General features: G+C 43.1%; 1 protein-coding gene across 2 annotated transcripts; it reads left to right on the top strand.

Annotated features, from left to right (window-relative positions):
• The first annotated feature begins 2,141 nt into the window (after positions 1-2,141).
• On the top strand, positions 2,142-19,460 carry keap1a (kelch-like ECH-associated protein 1a). 2 transcript variants are annotated; one of them, XM_014150425.2, is made up of 12 exons: positions 2,142-2,482; positions 8,927-9,968; positions 10,194-10,393; positions 10,537-10,693; positions 15,495-15,587; positions 15,725-15,871; positions 15,955-16,064; positions 16,221-16,350; positions 16,463-16,659; positions 17,530-17,735; positions 17,844-18,020; positions 18,192-19,460. In XM_014150425.2, the coding sequence occupies exons 2-12, from the start codon at positions 9,759-9,761 to the stop codon at positions 18,365-18,367; spliced, it is 1,803 nt and encodes a 600-aa protein (XP_014005900.1). In that variant the 5' UTR covers positions 2,142-2,482; positions 8,927-9,758; the 3' UTR covers positions 18,368-19,460. The 2 variants fall into 2 exon arrangements, with proteins under 2 accessions (XP_014005900.1, XP_014005899.1); XM_014150424.2 differs by having other exon boundaries at positions 2,142-2,763.
• The last annotated feature ends 1,880 nt before the right edge of the window (positions 19,461-21,340 follow it).

The following is a 21,340-nucleotide window of genomic DNA, read 5'->3' as shown; positions in this document are numbered from 1 at the left end:
TAAATTGTCACGTCCTGACCAGTAAAAGGGGTTATTTGTTATTATAGTTTGGTCAGGGCGTGGCAGGGGGTGTTTGTTTTGGGTGTTTCGGGGTTTTGATGTATGTTCTATATTTTCTAGGTTTATTCTAGGTTTCTCTTTCTATGTTGTGTTTTTTCAATGACCTCCAATTAGAGGCAGCTGGTGGTTGTTGTCTCTAATTGGAGGCCATATTTAGTGTGTTTCGTTTTCACTTGTGTTTGTGGGTGGTTGTTTCCGGTTTAGTCTGTGCACCTTACCTTCAATAAATACGAAGATGAGCAATATACCCGCTGCATATTGGTCCGATGATTTCTCCTCTTCAGACGACGAAGATTATGACATAAATATATAATAATGTTTCTAGATTTCAACCAATTATTTGAATTACTTTTGATTGTAGGTCAATCATTCTTCACTTTTAATAACTAAATTACACTAAGTGTAAAACACATTAAGGACACTTGCTCTTTCCATGACAAAGATTGACCAGGTGAAAGCTATGATCCCTTATTGATGTCACTTGTTGAATCCACTTCAAGGAGCGTAGATGAAGAGGGGGACACAGGTTAAAGAAGGATTTTTAAGTCTTGATACAATTGAGACATGGATTGTGTATGTGTGCCACTCAGAGGGTGAATGGGCAAGACAAAATATTGAAGTGTCGTTGAAAGGGGTATGGTAGTTGGTGTCAGGCGTACTGGTTTGAGCAGTGGTGGAAAACGTTGTCAATTGTCATACTTCAGTAAAAGTAAAGATCCCTTAATAGAAAAGGACTCAACTCAAATTTGAAAGTCCCCCAGTAAATTCTACTTGAGTAAAAGTCTAAAAGTATTTGGTTTTAAATATACTTAGAGGCAGTAGGGATAACCAGGGATGTTCTCTTGATAAGTGTGTGAATTGGACCATTTTCCAGTCAAAATGTAAGAGTACTTTTGGGTGTCAGTGAAAATGTATGGAGTAAAAAGTACATTACTTTCATTAGCAATGTAGTAAAGTAAAAGTTGCCAAAAATATAAATAGTAATGTAAAGTACAGATACCCCCCAAAACTATTCAAGTATTACTTTCAAGTATGTTTTACTTAAGTACTTTACACCACTGGGTTTGAGTGTGCCAAGAACTGCAACGCTGCTGGGTTTTTCACACGTAACAGTTTCCTGTGTCTATCAAGAATGGTCGACCACCAAAAGAACATCCAGCCAACTGTAGGTTGTTCTGAGGGCAAAAGGGGGTGCAACTCAATATTAGGAAGGTGTTCCTAATGTTTTGTGCACTCTGTGTATGTGGCTCTCAGAGGAAATTGTCATACATCCCACTGGGCACACAAACGTGGGTTAAACCGTTTTCATTGTTTTTCAGCTTTTAATAAATAATGAATAATAAACACCTACATTAAGGTTAGAAATGGGGGAGGGATATTATAAATAAAGTAGGAATTTGCTTTCAACTGTCCAAGTGCAGATGAAGGAAATGAATCGAGGAGAGGAAGACTAAGAAAGGAATCCTCCTCAGATAGATTGAGATGCAGCCATACCGCAGTGTCACTGTGCTATGGCAGTTTCACTTTACTTTCTCCTATCAGCACTGTCAATAAAACAAATACGTACACATGCCTGCCCACAGGTCACCTGCCCACAACCATTTCACTATGTTCTGTAATGACGTTATAATTACAGATACAGACAGGGGTTTATATAAATATACATAATCACACACGCTACGTTTATTAGTGATCCTATCATGCATATTGAGAAGTCATTGATTGAACGAACAGTTTACGGATCCACAACCACTAGGTCGAGAATGTGGCTGTAATTCTTAGGGGAAATGCATGCCAGCAAACATCATGGTTTTCCATTAGACCGTTCCATCAGATGCCTCCACATCAGAATGTGACACCACCCAGCACTTTCTGATGATACTGTTCCGTCAAACTACGCATCCCCATATCAATGTGTACAGTTTCTTTGTTCATAAACTGCTGACCTTGCACACACACATACCCTTCGTGATCTATTTGACTTTAAATATGAGGTACTGCCTGTTTAATTGAATAGGCCTGGAGCACTATATTTATTTATGACTCAAAGAAACTGTTTAGGACCTTAGTATGTGGGCGTTTATTTGTTTTTAGCGTATAAATGTCTGATGTTATAGATAGTCTACCAGCCACGCTGAACTGCGCTGGGTTGGTGTATCTTGCGTTATAATCGTCGGGTAATCGGGTTAATTTCTTGGAATGTTGTTATTGTTGTTTTGTGCGTACTTGCCGACTTGCCGGGCGTCATTAATGAAGTTGTGCTGCTGGGCTATGCTGCTATGAAGTTGAAGTTGCTAAGTCATGGTGATGTAGAAATCGCGCCGCGCGCATATAATGCATCTACTGTGATGTGAATGCCCCACGTCAATGCGAAACGCGCAGCGTTCAGGCGCACACAGCACAGGAGACAGCTTCAAACGAGGTATTGTGCATCTGAATGTGTCTAAAGTGTATCCGAAAAAAGTCTCTCGTTTTATTCAATAAGTGCGATGTCATTTAAAAGTGAAGTGGCAAGTTTTTGTTTGTGTGCCGACATAAGATCTACGCGGTTGCGTCATCAAAGGACAACTGCGTCGGCAGTTTGACAGACTGATTTCCATACTGACAGTCAGGGAGCTGAATGTGTCCGCGAAAAGAACACTAGTTGGAAACTACTATTTTGGAATAAATCCCTGTAGCCTAAAATATAATATAGCAGGGGAGGTGAGTATCTACTGACTTGAGCATATAGGCTAGGCTACATCAGTGTTGGATGTGTGTAATATTTTACTTTTGACATGTCTTATTGTTGTTGAATGCACTGCAGTCTAAAAGGAAGTGAAAACTGATTTAGAAGCAGATGAGCGCCACACATGACTAACTCTCGCTCATATATCTCAATCTAAACTTGCCTGGAAACCTGACGTTGAATTGCATTGCAATAATGGTTGAATTTAAGAAGTTTAAGCTGCCTATCAGTCGTTGTTTTTGCTACAAGTGAAAATTAGCTCTTGCAACAGCTGCATAGTGCGTACTCAGGGGCTGATTAATGCAGGTGTTTACAGGGTCTGAAGCCCCTGTGCTCAAGCCCGTAGGGGGCCCTTGAAGCAGAGAAAAATTGAGAGAAAGTTATGCGTTTGAGAGTCTATATAAACATTCTGATAAGTATAAATAATGACAATCTCAAGGGAATACTTTTATCTATAACAAGAATATAGCTGATTTATGGAGTGAGTCATGATTATGAATGAAATTAAACAAGATAAAGGTATTGATTTTGCATGTTGTCATGCATGTTGTCATCAGCATTATTAGTACACTCTTGAGTGGTTTCAGATTATGTGCACCTTATCAGTTGTTCCAGTGAACGGAGTTTAACCCTTCCCCTGCATAGGAAGTTATCGTGTAACAACTGGGTTCAGTAACCTTGTTCAGTAACCTAAAACCATAGGCTTTAGGGCCTATGGTTTCATATATTGTCTAATCATTGTTTGACTTGTATGTTGACTTTTATGTTCTTGGAAAAACATTTTTTTCTGTGTAGTCAAATATGTCTGTGCCAGATACCTTATGACAGTGTAAAATAGTCACACACACACACACACACACACACACACACACACACACACACACACACACACACACACACACACACACACACAAACAATCCTATTCTATAAGTGTTGTAGTGAGTCACCTGTCTGTCAGTACCACCTTCTCATTAGTCATAATGTTGGTGTGTGTGTGTGTGTGTGTGTGTGTGTGTGTGTGTGTGTGTGTGTGTGTGTGTGTGTGTGTGTGTGTGTGTGTGTGTGTGTGTGTGTGTGTGTGTGTGTGTGTGTGTGTGTACTGTACAAGCGCACATCCTGTTAGGAAATAATAAAACATTATCCTCATCCAATTGAACAGAAGTTAAACAATTGAGAACCTATTTATTGGCAGTACATTTTTAATTTGCTGATCATGTTTGGTTGCTCAGCATATAACCTCTAGCCTGAAATTATTTTATTGACATGGATAACGGTGTCAAGCTTCATTTCGTGAATACTGTAGTGTCACACTATGACATAGCAAATACCATGTTGTAAATGCCTCTAGTCAGGTTGTTAATTTCTGAAGGGGATGAGCTGAGGAGAGGAAGTCACTTCAAAGTATTGCGATGCAACCTTCAGTGATAGAACAGCACTGTGTGTTCTTGTTGGTTCTGTTGCACGTGGACACACCCACTGTTGATTCTGTTAATGGTTAACTCTTTGGCTACTGTCACAGTGTTTGAACAGTGTGTGCTGTAAAACTGCATCTTAGCTTCAACTAGTGTTTGTTACATTGTATAGCATATACAGTACCAGTCAAAAGTTTGGACATACCTACTCATTCCAGGTTTCTCTCTTATTTTTACTATTTTCTACATTGTAGAATAATAATGAAGACATCAACACTATGAAATAACACATATGGAATGATGTAGTAACCAAAAAAGTGTTAAACAAATCAAAGTATATTTGAGATTCTTCAAAGTAGCCACTCTTTGTCTTGTTGATAGCTTTGCACACTCTTGGCATTCGCTCAGCATATGTGGGAACTCCTTCAAGACTGTTGGATAAGCATTCCACATGAAGCTGGTTGAGAGAATACCAAGAGTGTGCAAAGCTGTCATCAAGGCAAAGGGTGACTACTTTGAGGAATCTCAAATATAAAATATATTTTGATTTGTTTAACACTTTTTTGGTTCCTACATGATTCCATATGTGCTATATCATAGTTTTGACATCTTCACTATTATTCTACAATATAGTAAAAATAAAGAAAAACCTTTGAATGAGTAAGTGTGTCCAAACTTTTGACTGGTACTGTATGTTAGTGGTGTAACTTTGTTTCAGTAGTTGAAGCTGCAGATTTTTCACCCTGTGGACTGTATGCCTATTTGCTGTGTCGACAGGGTTAGTTTTGGTGTGTTAAAACCCCTTAAGCCAGATCAGGAGTTCAGCACCAGCGGACACAGCTCAGGACAATGGACCTTTATAGGGGGGGTTGAATATGAAGGACTCTCTCTCTGTTTGTTTCTCTTCCTCACTCCCCCTCTTTTTCTATCCCCTCTCTCTTTTTGCCATTCACCACTCTCTTTCCATCCCCCCTTTCTCTCTCCCCCCTCTCTCTCCTGGCTGGTGGGTTTAGGTCTTGTGACTTGTGATCAGGCTAGCTTTAGGGTGACACACCACGCTAGGCCTATGTAATTTCTGGTATGATTGTTTGTCCTCTCGTCTATTTATAAGCCATAAGGAAGTGAAACTGTGCTCGAGGTTCTCATATAGTTTACCCAATAGCAATTTTTCATATTCATTCTGAACAAAAATATAATCGCAACATGTAAAGTGTTGGTTTCATCTTTCATGAGCTTGAAATAAAAGATTCCAAAAAATGTCCATACGCACAAAAAGCTTATTTCTCTAAAATGTTGTGCACAAATTTGTTTACATTCCTGTTAGTGAGCATTTCTCCTTTGCCAAGATAATCCATCCACCTGACAGGTGTGGCATATCAAGAAGCTGATTAAGCAGCATAGTCATTACACAGGTGCACCTTGTGCTGGGGACAATAAAAGGCCACTCTAAAATGTGCAGTTTTATCACACAACACAATGGCACAGATGTCTCAAGTTTTGAGGGAGCATTCAATTGGTATGCTGACTGCAGGAATGTCCATCAGAGCTGTTGTTTCAGAGAATTTGTCAGTATGTCCAACCAGTCTCACAACCTCAGACCAGGTGTAACCACGCCAGCCCAGGACCTCCACATCCAGTTTCTTCACCTGCGGGATCGTCTGAGACCAGCCACCTGGACAGCTGATGAAACTGTGGGCTTGCACAACTAAAGAACGTCTGCACAAACTGTCAGAAACAGTCTCGGTGAAGCTCATCTGTGTGCTCGTCTTCTTCACAAGGGTCTTGACCTGATTGCAGTTTGGTGTCGAAACTGACTTAAGTGGGAAAATGCTCACCTTCGATGGCCACTGGTATGCTGGAGAAGTGTGCTCTTCACGGATGAATCCCGGTTTCAATTGTACCGGGCAGATGGCATCCTGTGGGCAAGCGGTTTGCTGATGTCAATGTTGTGAAGAGGGGCCCATTGTCGTGCCATTCATCTGCCACCATCACCTCATGTTTGAGCATGATAATGCACAGCCCCATTTCGCAAGAATCTGTACACAATTCCTGGACGCTGAAAATGTTCCAATTCTTCCATAGCCTGCATACTCACGAGACATGTCACCCATTGAGGATGTTTGGGATCCTCTGGATTGACATGTACGACAGTGTGTTTCAGTTCCCGCCAATATCCAGCAAACTTCGTACAGCCATTGAAGAAGAGTGGGACTACATTCCACAGGCCAAAATCAACAGCCTGATCAACTTTGGGCCTTCCCTGTGGCTCAGTTGGTAGAGCAAGGTGTTTGCAACGCCAGCATGGTGTGTGCAACGCCAGGGTTGTGGGTTCGATTCCCACGGGGGGTCAGTACAAAACAAAAATGCATGGTATGAAATGTATGCACTCACTACTGTAAGTCGCTCTGGATAAGAGCATCTGCTAAATGTCTAAAATGTAAAAATGTCTTTATGCAAAGGAGATGTCGCGCTGCATGAGGCAAATGGTGTTCACACCAGATACTGACTGGTTTTCTGATCCACGACCCCTACCTCCTTTTTGTTAAGGTACAGTTGAAGTCAGCAGTTTACATTTAAACTCAGTTTTTCACAATTTCTGACCTTTAATCCTAGTAAAAATTCCCTGTCTTAGGTCAGTTAGGATCACCATTTTATTTTAAGAATGTGAAATATCAGAATAATAGTAGAGAGAATGATTTATTTCAGCTTTTAATTCTTTCATCACATTTCCAGTGGGTCAGAAGTTTACATACACTCAATTAGTATTTGGTAGCATTGCCTTTAAATTGCTTAACCTGGGTCAAACATTTCATGTATACTTCCACAAGCTTCCCACAATAAGTTGGGGGAATATTGGCCCATTCCTCCTGACAGAGCTGGTGTAACTGAGTCAGGTTTGTAGGCCTCCTTGCTCGAACACGCTTTTTCAGTTCTGGCCACAAATTTTCTATGGGATTGAAGTCAGGGCTTTGTGATGGCCACTCCAATACCTTGACTTTGTTGTCCTTAAGCCATTTTGCCACAACTTTGGAAGTATGCTTGGGGTCATGACCCATTTGTGACAAAGCTTTAACTTCCTGACTGATGTCTTGAGATGTTGCTTCAATATATCCACATAATTTCCCTACCTCATGATGCCATCTATATTGTGAAGTGCACCAGTCCCTCTTGCAGCAAAGCACTCCCACAACATGATGCTGCCACCCCCGTGCTTCACGGTTGGGATGGTGTTCTTCGGCTTGCAAGCCTCCCCCTTGTTCCTCTAAACATAACGATGGTCATTATGGCCAAACAGTAATATTTCTGTTTCATCAGACCAGAGGACATTTCTCCAAAAAGTACGATCTTTGTCCCCATGTGCAGTTGCAAACCGTAGTCTGGCTTTTTTATGGAGGTTTTGGAGCAGTGGCTTCTTACTTGCTGAGTGGCCTTTTCAGGTTATGTCCATATAGGACTCATTTTACTGTGGATATAGTTACTTTTGTACCTGTTTCCTCCAGTATCTTCACAAGGTCCTTTGCTGTTGTTCTGGGATTGATTTGCACTTTTCGCACCAAAGTACGTTAATCTCTAGGAGACAGAACGCGTCTCCTTCCTGAGCGGTATGATGGCTGCGTGGTCCCATGGTGTTTATACTTGCGTACTATTGTTTGTACAGATGAACGTGGTACCGTTATGTGTTTGGAAATTGCTCCCAAGGATGAACCAGACTTGTGGAGGTCTACAATTTTTTTTCTGAGGTCTTGGCTGATTTCTTTTGATTTTCCCATGATGTCAAGCAAAGAGGCACTGAGTTTGAAGGTATGCCTTGAAATACAGCCACAGGTACACCTCCAATTGACTCAAATTATGTCAATTAGCCCATCAGAAGCTTCTAAAGCCATGACATCATTTTCTGGAATTTTCCAAGCTCTTTAAAGGCACAGTCAACTTAGTGTATGTAAACTTCTGACCCACTGGAATTGTGATCTAGTGAATTATAAGTGAAATAATCTGTCTGTAAATAATTGTTGGAAAAATCACATGCACGGGTAGATGTCCTAACCGACTTGCCAAAACTATAGTTTGTTAACAAGAAATTTGTGGAGTGTTTGAAAAACGAGTTTTAATGACTCCAACCTAAGTGTATGTAAACTTCCGACTTCAACTGTAACTGTGACCAACAGATGCATATCTGTTTACCCAGTCATGTGAAATCCATAGATTAGGGCCTGATAAATTTCAGTTGACTGATTTCCTTTTATGAACTGTAATTCAGTAAAATCTTTGAAATTGTTGCATGCTGCGTTTTATATTTATGTTCTGTGTACATGAAGAGGGTAAAGTTGGTAATCATTTTACGAGCAGAACAACTTCATTTCCAAAAGTTTAAGAGGTGAAAACCATTTGTTTCAGAGACAGGGGTGTCACCAATGCTGTGTTCTATTCATTAGGTATGCCAAAGCTAATTTTAAAGGATATGTTACAAGCTCAAAACATTTTTGCCAAAATTACAATTATGACAATAACCGTGGTCATTTGCATTGCAATTCATCTTTACACAAATTCCATAATCATCACAGCCCTAGGTCTGTTGACAGTGGTGTGTGTGTGTGTGTGTGTGTGTGTGTGTGTGTGTGTGTGTGTGTGTGTGTGGGGTGGGGTTAAAACATTTGATATACACACTCCATTGGATACACACATGCTGCCTCTCCTAATGACTATATTGTCTTAATTTGCTCCCAGACAAACAGAAGCCACCAGATCATCCCTGATGTCATCTTTCTTGGACATAATGGATTTAGAGGACAACAAGTGAAGAATGGCCAACCAATGCTTCATTCCTGAACCCCAGAACTGGAAGCCCAACACCAAAGGACGAAATTGGAATCTCATGGACTAAATCAGGAATATCTGCTCTAAAGATGGAATCTCTGGAATAAACTAGAACTCCATGGACTAAATAGGAATAGTTCTTAAACCAGGAATATCAGGACCAAAATCTGAAATATCAGACTAATTTAGGCATTTCTGGACTAAAATTGGAATCTCTGGACTGAATATGTAATTGTGGACTGAACTAGAAGTCTTTGGATGAAATCAGTAATCTCAGCAACATGACTGTTTTTTTCCTGTGATATCTGACTGACTAGCGTTGATGATATGTGTGTGTTGTAACAGCCTAGTCACTAGATAGCTATGCTAGAGAGGTGAAAATATTATCAACACATTGACTCTGGAGGAAATACTGCCAACAGTGATGGATGGAAGTTCTAATCATCAAATCGGACAAATGGAGGGGTACGTGGCTGTTACTTGTGTAGGACTTTGATTTGTAATAACAGATACTGCGTGGAAAACCCCACTCCTCCTGAACGTTTCGTAATATCGATAAGTATCACGCGTTGAGTGACTATGCACTATGCACTGTGTTACAATCATTCAAGGATTAAGGATTAATCGGGTGCAAAAGTCGACTTGGGGGATTCAGGGAAAATCAATACTTAGTCCATTGATTTGGTTAATCAGTCCCTAAGACAGACAAACTCCCACAACCTCCAGCCCCCCATCGGTCAGGATGCTGTGCCCCAGGAAGAAGCGCCTCACCAGGGATGCAGATTTCTCTGCCATCGCGGTGCCGTCGATGCGGGGGTCTGGGTACCTGGACTACACCATAGAGACCCACCCATCCAGAGCCCTGCAGGCCATGGAGGACTTCAGAAGGCACGAGATGCTGTGTGACATCACCCTACACGTCACCTATAAGGACACGACCGTCGACTTCAAGGTGAGAGGGCTGCTCTTTGTTCCTACTTATAAAGCTGTATAAGGTGATACTTGACTGTAAAATACAACGTTATCCTTGTGCATTACCCCAGAGGGTTGCTTATCAAAGCAAAAGGCTGTAAAATACTTTCTTAGTTGAATCAGGTGTTTTACTGCTTGGTTGGCGTAAAAGCCTGCACCCCACCCACATGTATAAGATTGGCCACACCTCCCCTCCCAACCTCAGGTGCATAAAGTGGTGCTGGCATCCTGCAGCCCATACTTCAAAGCCATGTTCACCAGCAGCTTTAAGGAATGCCACGCCTCCGAGGTGACGCTACGTGATGTCTGCCCCCAGGTGGTAGGGAGGCTCATTGACTTCGCCTACACCTCACGCATCACCGTGGGGGAGAAGTGTGTGCTGCACCTCCTACTGGCCGCCATGAGGTAAGAGTCTATGTGGTGACATAAATAATTTGACTGGAAGATGGTCTACTTATAAAGTTTTTCCTGGTGTCTTATATGATGAATCCTTCTGTACCTTTAAGGCGTGTTGTGACTACCTCATTGAACGTGTGCGTGTGTGTCAGGTACCAGATAGAAGACGTGGCTAAGGCTTGCTGTGACTACCTCACTAAAAACTTGGAGCCAGCCAACGTGATCGGCATCGCTCGCTTCGCTGAGGAGATTGGCTGCACCGAGCTGCACCTGAGGAGCCGCGAGTACATCAACACACACTTCAATGAGGTAGGAACCACACACACACACACACACACACACACACTTTGTATCTCACTCACATAATGTAGCCAATATGGCTGGCTATGTGTCTGAAGTGACCTGAAGTAACCTTTCAGATGTGGGCTGGATTTGGGCCAAAATAATGTTGCTGTCTGTCAAGCAGCTGTCATATTGCTGTACACATGAGCTATTTTAGCATCGTGTCATAAAGACTATAAAACATCAACGAGACAAAGACGATTTTGCCTTTTGTTGATAGACGTTAGACGAACCAAGAGGCCCTGACATACAGACTTTTAGAGACCATTACAGCATCCATGATGTTTTCACACTGTGAAGAGGAGGAAGCCACTGAAGGGGTTATGGTTTTGGTAGGAATCCCAGAGCTTCCACAATGTAGGATTGCGCATGTACACAGTATATACACCCTTCATCAGTTGTAGAGTGAAAGCATTAGAAATGTGCTTATGCTTATCGTCAGGCTTGAAGTCGTAATTATACAGGATTCACACCCCTTGACTTTTTCCACATTTTGTTGTTAAAGTGTGTTTAAATTTGGTAAACGGTCTACACAAAATACTCTGTCAAAGTGGAAGAGTAATTCTAACATTTATAAAAATATATATATTAAAAATGAAACGCTATTATATCTTGATTAGATAAGTATTCACCCCCCTGAGAGAATATCTGTTAGAAACACCTTTGGCAGTGATTACAGTCTTTTGGGGTAAGTCTCTAAGAGCTTTGCACACCTGGATTGTACAATATTTGCCCATTTTGTTCTTTTGAAAAGGTTCTTCAAGCACTGTCAAGTTGGTTGTTGATCATTGCTAGAAAGTCAATTTCAAATCTTGCCATAGATTTTCAAGCCGATTTAAGTCAAAACTGTAACTAGGCATACCCATAACATGATGAAGCCACCACCATGCATGAAAATATGAAGAGTGGTACTCAGTGATGGATTTCCCACAAACACAACGCTTTGTATTCAGGATAAAAAGTACATTTCTTTGCCACATTTTTTGCAGTATTCCTTAAGTGCCTTATTGCAAAAGGGATGCATGTTTTGGAATATTTTTTATTCTGTACAGGCTTCCTTTTTTTCACTCTGTCATTTAGGTTAATATTGTGGAGTAACTACAATGCTGTTGATCCATCCTCAGTTTTCTCATATCACAACCAATAAAATCTGTAACTGTTAAAAATCACCATTGGTTTCATGGTGAAACCCCTGAGGAATTTCCTTCCTCTCTGGCAACTGAGTTAGGAAGGACATGTATATCTTTGTAGTGACTGGGTGTATTGGTACACCATCCAAAGCCTAATTAATAACTTCACCATGCTCAAAGTGATATTCAGCATCTGCTTTTTATTTTTATACATCTACCAATTGGTGCCCTTCTTTAGGAGCATTATAAACCTCCCTGGTCTTTGTGGTTGAATCTGTGCTTGAAATTCACTTTTTTCGATTGAAGGACCTATCAGATAATTGTATGTGTGCGGTACAGAGATGAGGTAGTCATTCAAAAATCATGTTAAACACTATTATTGATCAGATCACATTTTATTGGTCACATACACATGGTTAGCAGATGTTAATGCGAGTGTAGCGAAATGCTTCTGCTTCTAGTTCCGACCATGCAGTAATATCTAACAAGTAATCTAACAATTTCACAACAACTACCGGAATGAATAAGAATATGTACATATAGATATATGGATGAGCGATGGCTGAACGGCATAGACAAGATGCAGTAGATGGTATAGAGTACAGTATATACATATGAGATGAGTATTGTAGGGTATGTAAATATTATATAAAGTGGCATTGTTTAAAGTGACTAGTGATACATTTATTACATCCAATTTTGTATTATTAAAGTGGATAGAGGTTTGAGTCAGTATGTTGGCAGCAACCACTCAATGTTAGTGGTCACAGAGTGAGTCCATGCAAATTATTATGTGACTTGTTAAGCACAGTTTTACTCCTGAACTTATTTAGGCTTGCCATAAAGAAGGGGTTGATTACTTATTGACTCAAGACATTTCAGATTTTCAAACAAAATTGCATTTTTATTCAGGCCGTAACACAACAAAATGTGGAAAAAGTATAGGGGTGTGAATACTTTCTGAAGGCAATGGAAAAGTTGTTCATGGCAGTGAATCTCAAGTAGTAGACACATCTTACTGGTGGTGTGGAGATACCTGGAGCAGAGAACAAGAACATTTTGCATACATGCTTTAATATAGCTTGAACTCCTAGACTAAAGTCAGTCTATATGGTTGGGCCGTAAAGTGACTACCTGTTGTCGGGTCGTAGGTGTTGGCGATGACTCTGGTGTAGACCGGGGTGGTGACATTATGGAAGGGGCCTACAGGTCCATTGTGGCTCAAACCAGCAGAGAATGCCACTTTTGGTTTGCCCATGAACACAGGAGAGAGAAAACGGTAGAGTTACTTGATGATACTGATACAATTACATCATTCTTCTATTCTCAATCACAGAGTGCAAATGACAGTATGTTTAATGGTTCACAGGTTCTCAATGGTATTTAATACATTATACTTGTGCAGCAGTGAATTCTGCAGCAATGTAGATTTAGTGAAATGAACTGATCCCCGACTCAAAATCAATGTTGTTTACATCCATTTTACCATAACTGCAGCTGCTCTCGTCAGCTCCCTCACCTGGCTCTCACTGGCACTCAGTCTGGCCTCCAGGCCTGAAAACAACAGACATATTCACACTAAGTCACCAGTAACTTTACGTCCAACATGAAACAATGTTAACCCTTCTTCAAGTCATTATAAACAGTGGGACGCTGTGTCTCACTTAGTTCCTTCAATGTACACCTTTACAACCATACCTGTTAAATCAACTGTGTCCTTTTATCTTCATCTTCCCCATGGTGGTTTCTAAGGTCCACCACTGTGTTTCTATACCTCAGCCTCATTGGCTGTCAGTCTGACCTCCATGTTCCTCAGCTCCTCTCTCTGCTCCACTACAATGGTTCCCAGGTTGTGCACCATGTTCCTCAGCTCCTGTCTCTGCTCCACTACGATGGTTCCCAGGTTGTGCACCATGTTCCTCAGCTTCTCTCTCTGCTCCACTACAATGGTTCCCAGGTTGTGCACCATGTTCCTCAGCTTCTCTCTCTGCTCCACTACGATGGTTCCCAGGTTGTGCACCATGTTCCTCAGCTCCTCTCTCTGCTCCACTACAATGGTTCCCAGGTTGTGCACCATGTTCCTCAGCTTCTCTCTCTGCTCCACTACGATGGTTCCCAGGTTGTGCACCATGTTCCTCAGCTCCTCTCTCTGCTCCACTACAATGGTTCCCAGGTTGTGCACCATGTTCCTCAGCTCCTCTCTCTGCTCCACTACGATGGTTCCCAGGTTGTGCACCATGTTCCTCAGCTTCTCTCTCTGCTCCACTACGATGGTTCCCAGGTTGTGCACCATGTTCCTCAGCTCCTCTCTCTGCTCCACTACGATGGTTCCCAGGTTGTGCACCATGTTCCTCAGCTTCTCTCTCTGCTCCACTATGATGGTTCCCAGGTTGTGCACCATGTTCCTCAGCTCCTCTCTCTGCTCCACTACGATGGTTCCCAGGTTGTGCACCATGTTCCTCAGCTTCTCTCTCTGCTCCACTACGATGGTTCCCAGGTTGTGCACCATGTTCCTCAGCTCCTGTCTCTGCTCCACTACGATGGTTCCCAGGTTGTGCACCATGTTCCTCAGCTTCTCTCTCTGCTCCACTACAATGGTTCCCAGGTTGTGCACCATGTTCCTCAGCTCTTCTCTCTGCTCCACTATGATGGTTCCCAGGTTGTGCACCATGTCTCTAAGCTCCTTCATCTCAGTCCAGATGTCACGGGCGGTGGTGGTCTGTTCGTTGGTCATCTCTCCATCTGAACCTCACTCACCCTGCTCTCTCCCTGCACTGTGTCCCTGTTGAGTGATGCCACTCTCTCTGACCCCTCCACTCTCCTCCTGAGTCCATTCCCCATACAGACAGAACACCCTCCACTCTCCTCCTGAGTCCATTCCCCATACAGACAGAACACCCTCCACTCTCCTCCTGAGTCCATGCCCCAGACAGACAGAACACCCTCCACTCTCCTCCTGAGTCCATGCCCCAGACAGACAGAACACCCTCCACTCTCCTCCTGAGTCCATGCCCCAGACAGACAGAACACTCTCCTCCTGAGTCCATGCCCCAGACAGACAGAACACTCTCCTCCTGAGTCCATGCCCCAGACAGACAGAACACTCTCCTCCTGAGTCCATGCCCCAGACAGACAGAACACTCTCCTCCTGAGTCCATGCCCCAGACAGACAGAACACTCTCCTCCTGAGTCCATGCCCCAGACAGACAGAACACTCTCCTCCTGAGTCCATACCCCAGACAGAAAGAACACTCTCCTCCTGAGTCCATGCCCCAGACAGACAGAACAACAACACCAGCAGATCTACAGCACCCCTCATTCTGATACAATACCTGTTCAGATATGATGCACTTTATGAGGCTCAGACCCCCGACTTATATACACACAGCTCAGTTAAGCAGTACGTGTACAAGAGACACGTCATGAAAAAGTCAAGGTTGGTAAGTCTTGTCAATGTTGTATAAGACCATGAGAAGTCTGCAACTGTCGTTTGGTGAAGGGTCCCCTGACGTCACCTGTTCCCTATAGACTAAAACAGTGTGCTTAGTCGGACATAGAAATGCCTTATTGACAGACTGTGTTTGTGTGTGTGAGCATGTGACGCGTGTTGACTGTGTGTCTATTTGTCCCTACCCCAGGTAACCAAAGAGGAGGAGTTCTTCAGTCTGTCTCACTGTCAGCTGTTGGAGCTCATCAGCCAAGACAGCCTCAAGGTGCTCTGTGAGTCAGAGGTATGGATTTGATTTATATTCTATATACATGGTTTATCCTGAGGTGTATATTTATATATTTCACTTATATGCATATTTCTATGTGAAAATCAAGATAACCGCCTGCCAAAGTTTGACCATGAGCTCCTTGATGTCAGGTGTACAAGGCTTGTACAGACTGGGTGCGATGGGACGTGGAGAGCAGAGCTCCTTATCTCCACGCCCTCCTCAATGCTCTCCACGTCTACGCTCTGCCTCCCAAGTTCATCAAGATACAGCTCCAGTCCTGCCCCATCCTCAGCAAGGCAAGTCCCTATCTATGAAACCTATGTCGTCTATTCATCTATGACCGGCTGCTGGAATTGATTGATATGTTCCTTCATTCCAGGCCAACTCCTGTAGAGACTTCCTGTCTAAGATATTCCAGGAAATGGCGTTGAGGAAGCCCCTCCCCCCTGCGCCTCAGCGTGGAACACAGCTTATCTACGTAGCTGGAGGGTAGTCTACAAACATATGATGGGATGGGGTGTAGTAGGATAGTAGAGCGTAGGACACGATACAATACAATGAGATAATTGGATGATATCATACGAGTATGATGATATAATCCTATTATGGTTATGCACTGTCTGATCCTCCTGTCTTCCATCCCAGGTATCGGCAGCACTCTCTGTCTTCTTTGGAGGCCTATGACCCTGGTAGGAACATCTGGCTGAAGCTAGCTGACATGGGCTCTCCCTGCAGTGGTCTGGGCTCCTGTGTGCTGTTTGGCCTGCTCTACACGGTACACGAACGCACACACACACCTTGCTTTTTACGGCCTTGTCTTTCTATCTAACCCCTCCCCCTCTCCATCCTTCCCTCCCTCTCTCCCTCCCTCTTTCCCTCATCCTCAGGTGGGAGGCAGGAACCTGTCCCTACAGAACAACACTGAGTCCAGTTCCCTGTGCTGCTACAACCCCATGACCAATCAGTGGAGCCAGCACGCCTCCCTCAACACCCCCAGGAACAGGGTGGGGGTGGCCGTGGTGGACGGGAGCATTTACGCCGTGGGGGGGTCCCAGGGGTCTACGCATCATAACACCGTGGAGAGGTGAGGAGGAGGAGGAGGAGAAAGAAATAGTGAGGAGAAGGGGGGTGTAGAGGAGAGAAGACAGAAAGAGGAGAGAGAGAGCAGAAAGAGAGTGAGAGGTAGTGCAAATTCCCCAAGATAATGTAGAAATTCCTGAGCCCAAGGTGGGGGACTAATTAGTGTGACAGCCTTTGGTCCGGCTGTGTTGGTACCTGCTTCCAAGGAATGTCAATCCGGTTGGGAATGTTTTGCAACTCGCTGAGCAGCTAAAAGGACCCGTGACTCTGGTAGAATACCTCAGAGATGTGTCCTTCCTGCCTTTTTTTCTATCTTCCTTCCATCCATCCACCCTTGCCTCTCCTCTCAGCTAGACACCTCACAAAGTACGTAGCTTTAGTCAATGCACTGTAAGTTACCTGGCTCCTATATAATGAGTTAGTATAACTATCTAACTCACACTCTGATAGCTCCTACAGTCTCATGCACTCAGGTTATGATGATAACAATGATAATGAGCATTGCACTATGCAGAAATCGCAAAAATTCTAATAGTTTGCCTAATTTCAATTTATGTGACAAAACAAGCAAGTATAGTGTAGAGAATCTTTGTACCATCTTAACCGCTGTGAAATATCTTTTCCATAACCAAAAATATTGTATTTTCAGCTGTTTGACGCTGGTGTACGAAACCGAAAGTAAAAGATTCAAAAGCAAAACTTAAGAATGGGAAGCATAGAAATAACACACATAGAACAGATCTACTGCTTCTTAGACGTTCTTTCTTTAACTCACATTTCTATGTAAATTTGGTCGGGTTGCCCAAAAAGTTACATATTGCAGCTTTACGACAATAACAACCATAAATTCTCTCTCTCGCTCCCTCTCTGCCAGGTATGACCCAGAGGCGAACCGCTGGGTGTTTGTGAGCCCCATGTCAGTAGCCCGTCTGGGGGCGGGGGTAGCAGGTTGCGGGGGGTCTCTGTACGTGGTGGGGGGGTTCGACGGCCAGAACCGCTGGAACACAGCAGAGAGGTTCCACCCCGATTCCAACACCTGGCACCAACTGGCCCCCATGACCACTGTACGCAGTGGACTGGGTGAGTGAGTGTGTGTGTGTGTGTGTGTGTGTGTGTGTGTGTGTGTGTACACCTGTCAAGGTGTGTGGATAACGTCTCTCTCTCTCTGTTTCTCCCTCGTGTGTGTAGGTGTGGTGTGTGTGGACTCGTACCTGTATGCAGTAGGAGGGTATGACGGTCATACCCAGCTCAGCTCCATGGAGAGGTACAGTGTAACCAGAGATGTGTGGGAGCCAGTGGCCTCCATGCAGCACTGCCGCAGCGCTCACGGGGTCACCATCTACCAGGGACGCATCTTCATACTGGGTGAGTCTGGAGAAACCTGCCATCTCTCTGGAGAGTTTGGCCAACTTTAGAGCCAGATATCATATTGCTCCTGCTGAGGCTTGGATTCACCCATCCTGTTTCCCTCTCTTTGCCTTCCATCCCTCTTCCTCTCTCGCTGTCCCTCTTCCTCTCCCTCCCTCCTGCCTCCAGGTGGTTTTAACTCCACAGGGTTTCTGTCCAGTGTTGAGAGTTACTGCCCTGACACCAACCAGTGGACGTCCATCACCAACATGTTGCTAGGACGCAGCGGAATGGCCGTCGCAGTAACAATGGAGCCCTGCCCCGGCAACCTGCCCGAGGAGGAAGAAGAAGAGGAAGTGACATAGAGTTAGAGCGAGGAGACATGACTCATCATAACTCTTTTTTTTATATCTGACTCAACATGGCGGCAGAGCAGGACTTGTTGCAATAGAATTAGAATGAGTAGAAAGGACAAAGCTCTTAGATCACTTTTATCCAAAGCCACAAAGTTTGCATTAATCAGGAATGTCTGTTCTGATCATTCTAATTCTATGTGGAGTCAGTAGGAAGTGGACCAGGGGGAGGAAGTGACCTCACAATGACTTCAAAATTACCTCACCATTATTAGGGTGCTACAGACATAGAGTTAGGAATTAGAATACTAGAATGGACATGAACCTTCGTATGATGCCATTATAAGACACATTGCCTGAATCACTAAATGGGCTGTCACTCCCAAACAGAAGACAATTGCATTGGTAACAATTTATCTTTAATTGCATTAACTTAAATTTAAGGAACACCTAACTTTACAAGACTCATATTACTTATTTCGACAACAGCAGCCATTACACATTCCAAGGGTACATCGTGAGGTTAGAGTAAGATCTTTCAGCTACAAAGACCCAACTGACTGGAATCACAGTGAATTTAAGAGCTATTTTTCAAATGTTAAGAACAAACTGTTTGTGTTTTTAACTAGCTAATAGAAATATCACCATGTGAAGATATTTGTCTGTAAACTCATCAAAAAAAGAAACGTCCCTTTTTCAGGACCCTATCTTTCAAAGATAATCCGTAAAAATCCAAATAACTTCACAGATCTTCATTGTAAAGGGTTTAAACACTGTTTCCCATGCTTGTTCAATGAACCATAAACAATTAATGAACATGCACCTGTGGAACGGTCGTTAAAACACTAACGGCTTACAGACGGTTAGCAATTAAGGTCACATTTATGAAAACTTAGGACACTAAAGAGGCCTTTCTACTGACTCTGAAAAACACCAAAAGAAAGATTGCCAGGGTCCCTGCTCATCTGCATGAACGTGCCTTAGGCATGCTGCAAGGAGACATGAGGACTGCAGATGTGGCCAGGGCAATAAATTGCAATGTCTGGACTGTGAGACGCCTAAGACGGTGCTACAGGCAGACAGGACGGACAGCTGATCGTCCTCGCATTGGCAGACCACGTGTAACAAGACCTGCACAGGATCGGTACATCCGAACATCACACCTGCGGGACAGGTACAGGATGGCAACAACAACTGCCCGAGTTACACCAGGAATGCACAATCCCTCCATCAGTGCTCATACTGTCCGCAATAGGCTGAGAGAGGCTGGACTGAGGGCTTGTAGGCCTGTCTTCACCAGACATCACCGGCAACAACGTCGCCTATGGGCACAAACCCACCGTCGCTGGACCAGGCAGGACTGGCAAAAAGTACTCTTCACTGACGAGTTGCGTTTTTGTCTCATCAGGGGTGATGGTCGGATTTGCGTTTATCGTCAAAGGAATGAGCGTTACACCGAGGCCTGTATTCTGGAGCGGGATCGATTTGGAAGTGGAGGGTCCGTCCGTCATGGTCTAGGGTGTCACAGCATCATGGGACTGAGCTTGTTGTCATTGCAGGCAATCTCAACGCTGTGCGTTACAGGGAAGACATCCTCCTCCCTCATGTGGTACCCTTCCTGCAGGCTCATCCTGATATGACCCTCCAGCATGACAATGCCAGCAGCCATACTGCTCGTTCTGTGTGTGATTTCCTGCAAGACAGGAATGTCAGTGTTCTGCCATGGCCAGCGAAGAGCCTGGATCTCAATCCCATTGAGCACGTCTGGGACCTGTTGGATCGGAGGGTGAGGGCTAGGGCCATTTCCCCCAGAAATGTCCGGGAACTTGCAGGTGCCTTGGTGGAAGAGTGGGGTAACATCTCGCAGCAAGAACTGGCAAATTTGGTGTAGTTTATAAGGAGGAGATGCACTGCAGTACTTAATGCAGCTGGTGGCCACACTAGATACTGACTGTTACTTTTGATTTTGACCCCCCCCCCTTTGTTCAGGGACACATTCCATTTCTGTTAGTCACATGCCTGTGGAACTTGTTCAGTTTGTCTCAGTTGTTGAATCTTGTTATGTTCATACAAATATTTACACATGTTAAGTTTGCTGAAAATAAATGCAGTTGACAGGGAGAGGACGTTTCTTTTTTTGCTGAGTTTATGTATATATTATAGGTACTTAGTTGTATTAGTAGTTGGAGCAGTAGTTTTACTTGTAGCCCTATTATGCTGTTAATGTATCATTACTAAGTATTGTTTGTTTAGTTATTTTTCATTTGGACACTTGAAAACGACATGGTGCATCTCAAGAGATTTCGTCCTGCAAAATTTCAAACACTAAAATATATGTAAACAGACCATCAATGTCTACATTTGTTTTCTTGGAAAACAGAGTGATACAATATCAGTACTTGTTGCATTTACAACTTGTCTAAATCTTACAAATAAAGGTCAGCCATTTTGGTTAGGGAGTTTGTCAACCATGGTTTGCCAGTGCTGTGATAAGATGGTGTCAAATAATGAATTTGAAGAATTTATCTGCACTCTGTGTGTTAGCTTGCCAGCTAATTATAGAGGAATGATTCCATAAATATTTCAAATTAATTGCCAATATGCCAACATTCTATTCAAACAATGCAGTCAATCCACAGCCATATACCGGCTGAAATCAGTTGATGATAGGATTTAGACAAGTTGTAAATGCAGCAAGTACTGATATTGTATCACTCTGTTTTCCAAGAAAACAAATGTAGACATTGATGGTCTGTTGACATATTTTAGTGTTTTTTTTTTTTACTGCAAATGATATAAAACCCGTATAAACTGTATTTATGATTATATGACAATATTTTAGGTTGACCGTAATTCTATTACATACTTTCCAATATATCACATTCCTTACTTAAATTTTCCAGCATACATAAAACCAGGATTACTGCCATTCATTCCAATTAGACTGGTTTGGTTTTCTCCCTGACCACAATGGCTGCCATTTTC

The sequence above is a fragment of the Salmo salar genome, chromosome ssa16 (genome assembly GCF_905237065.1).
Source record: "Salmo salar chromosome ssa16, Ssal_v3.1, whole genome shotgun sequence".
NCBI lineage: Eukaryota > Metazoa > Chordata > Actinopteri > Salmoniformes > Salmonidae > Salmo > Salmo salar.
This window is presented reverse-complemented; position numbering and strand designations above follow the sequence as displayed.

Coding starts and splice junctions, on each gene's coding strand:
- keap1a (XM_014150425.2), top strand. CDS start 9,759: ATGCTGTGCCCCAGGAAGAAGCGCCTCACCAGGGATGCAGATTTCTCT. Junction 9,969..10,193: donor ACACGACCGTCGACTTCAAG/GTGAGAGGGCTG, acceptor TCCCAACCTCAG/GTGCATAAAGTGGTGCTGGC. Junction 16,660..17,529: donor CATCATAACACCGTGGAGAG/GTGAGGAGGAGG, acceptor CCTCTCTGCCAG/GTATGACCCAGAGGCGAACC.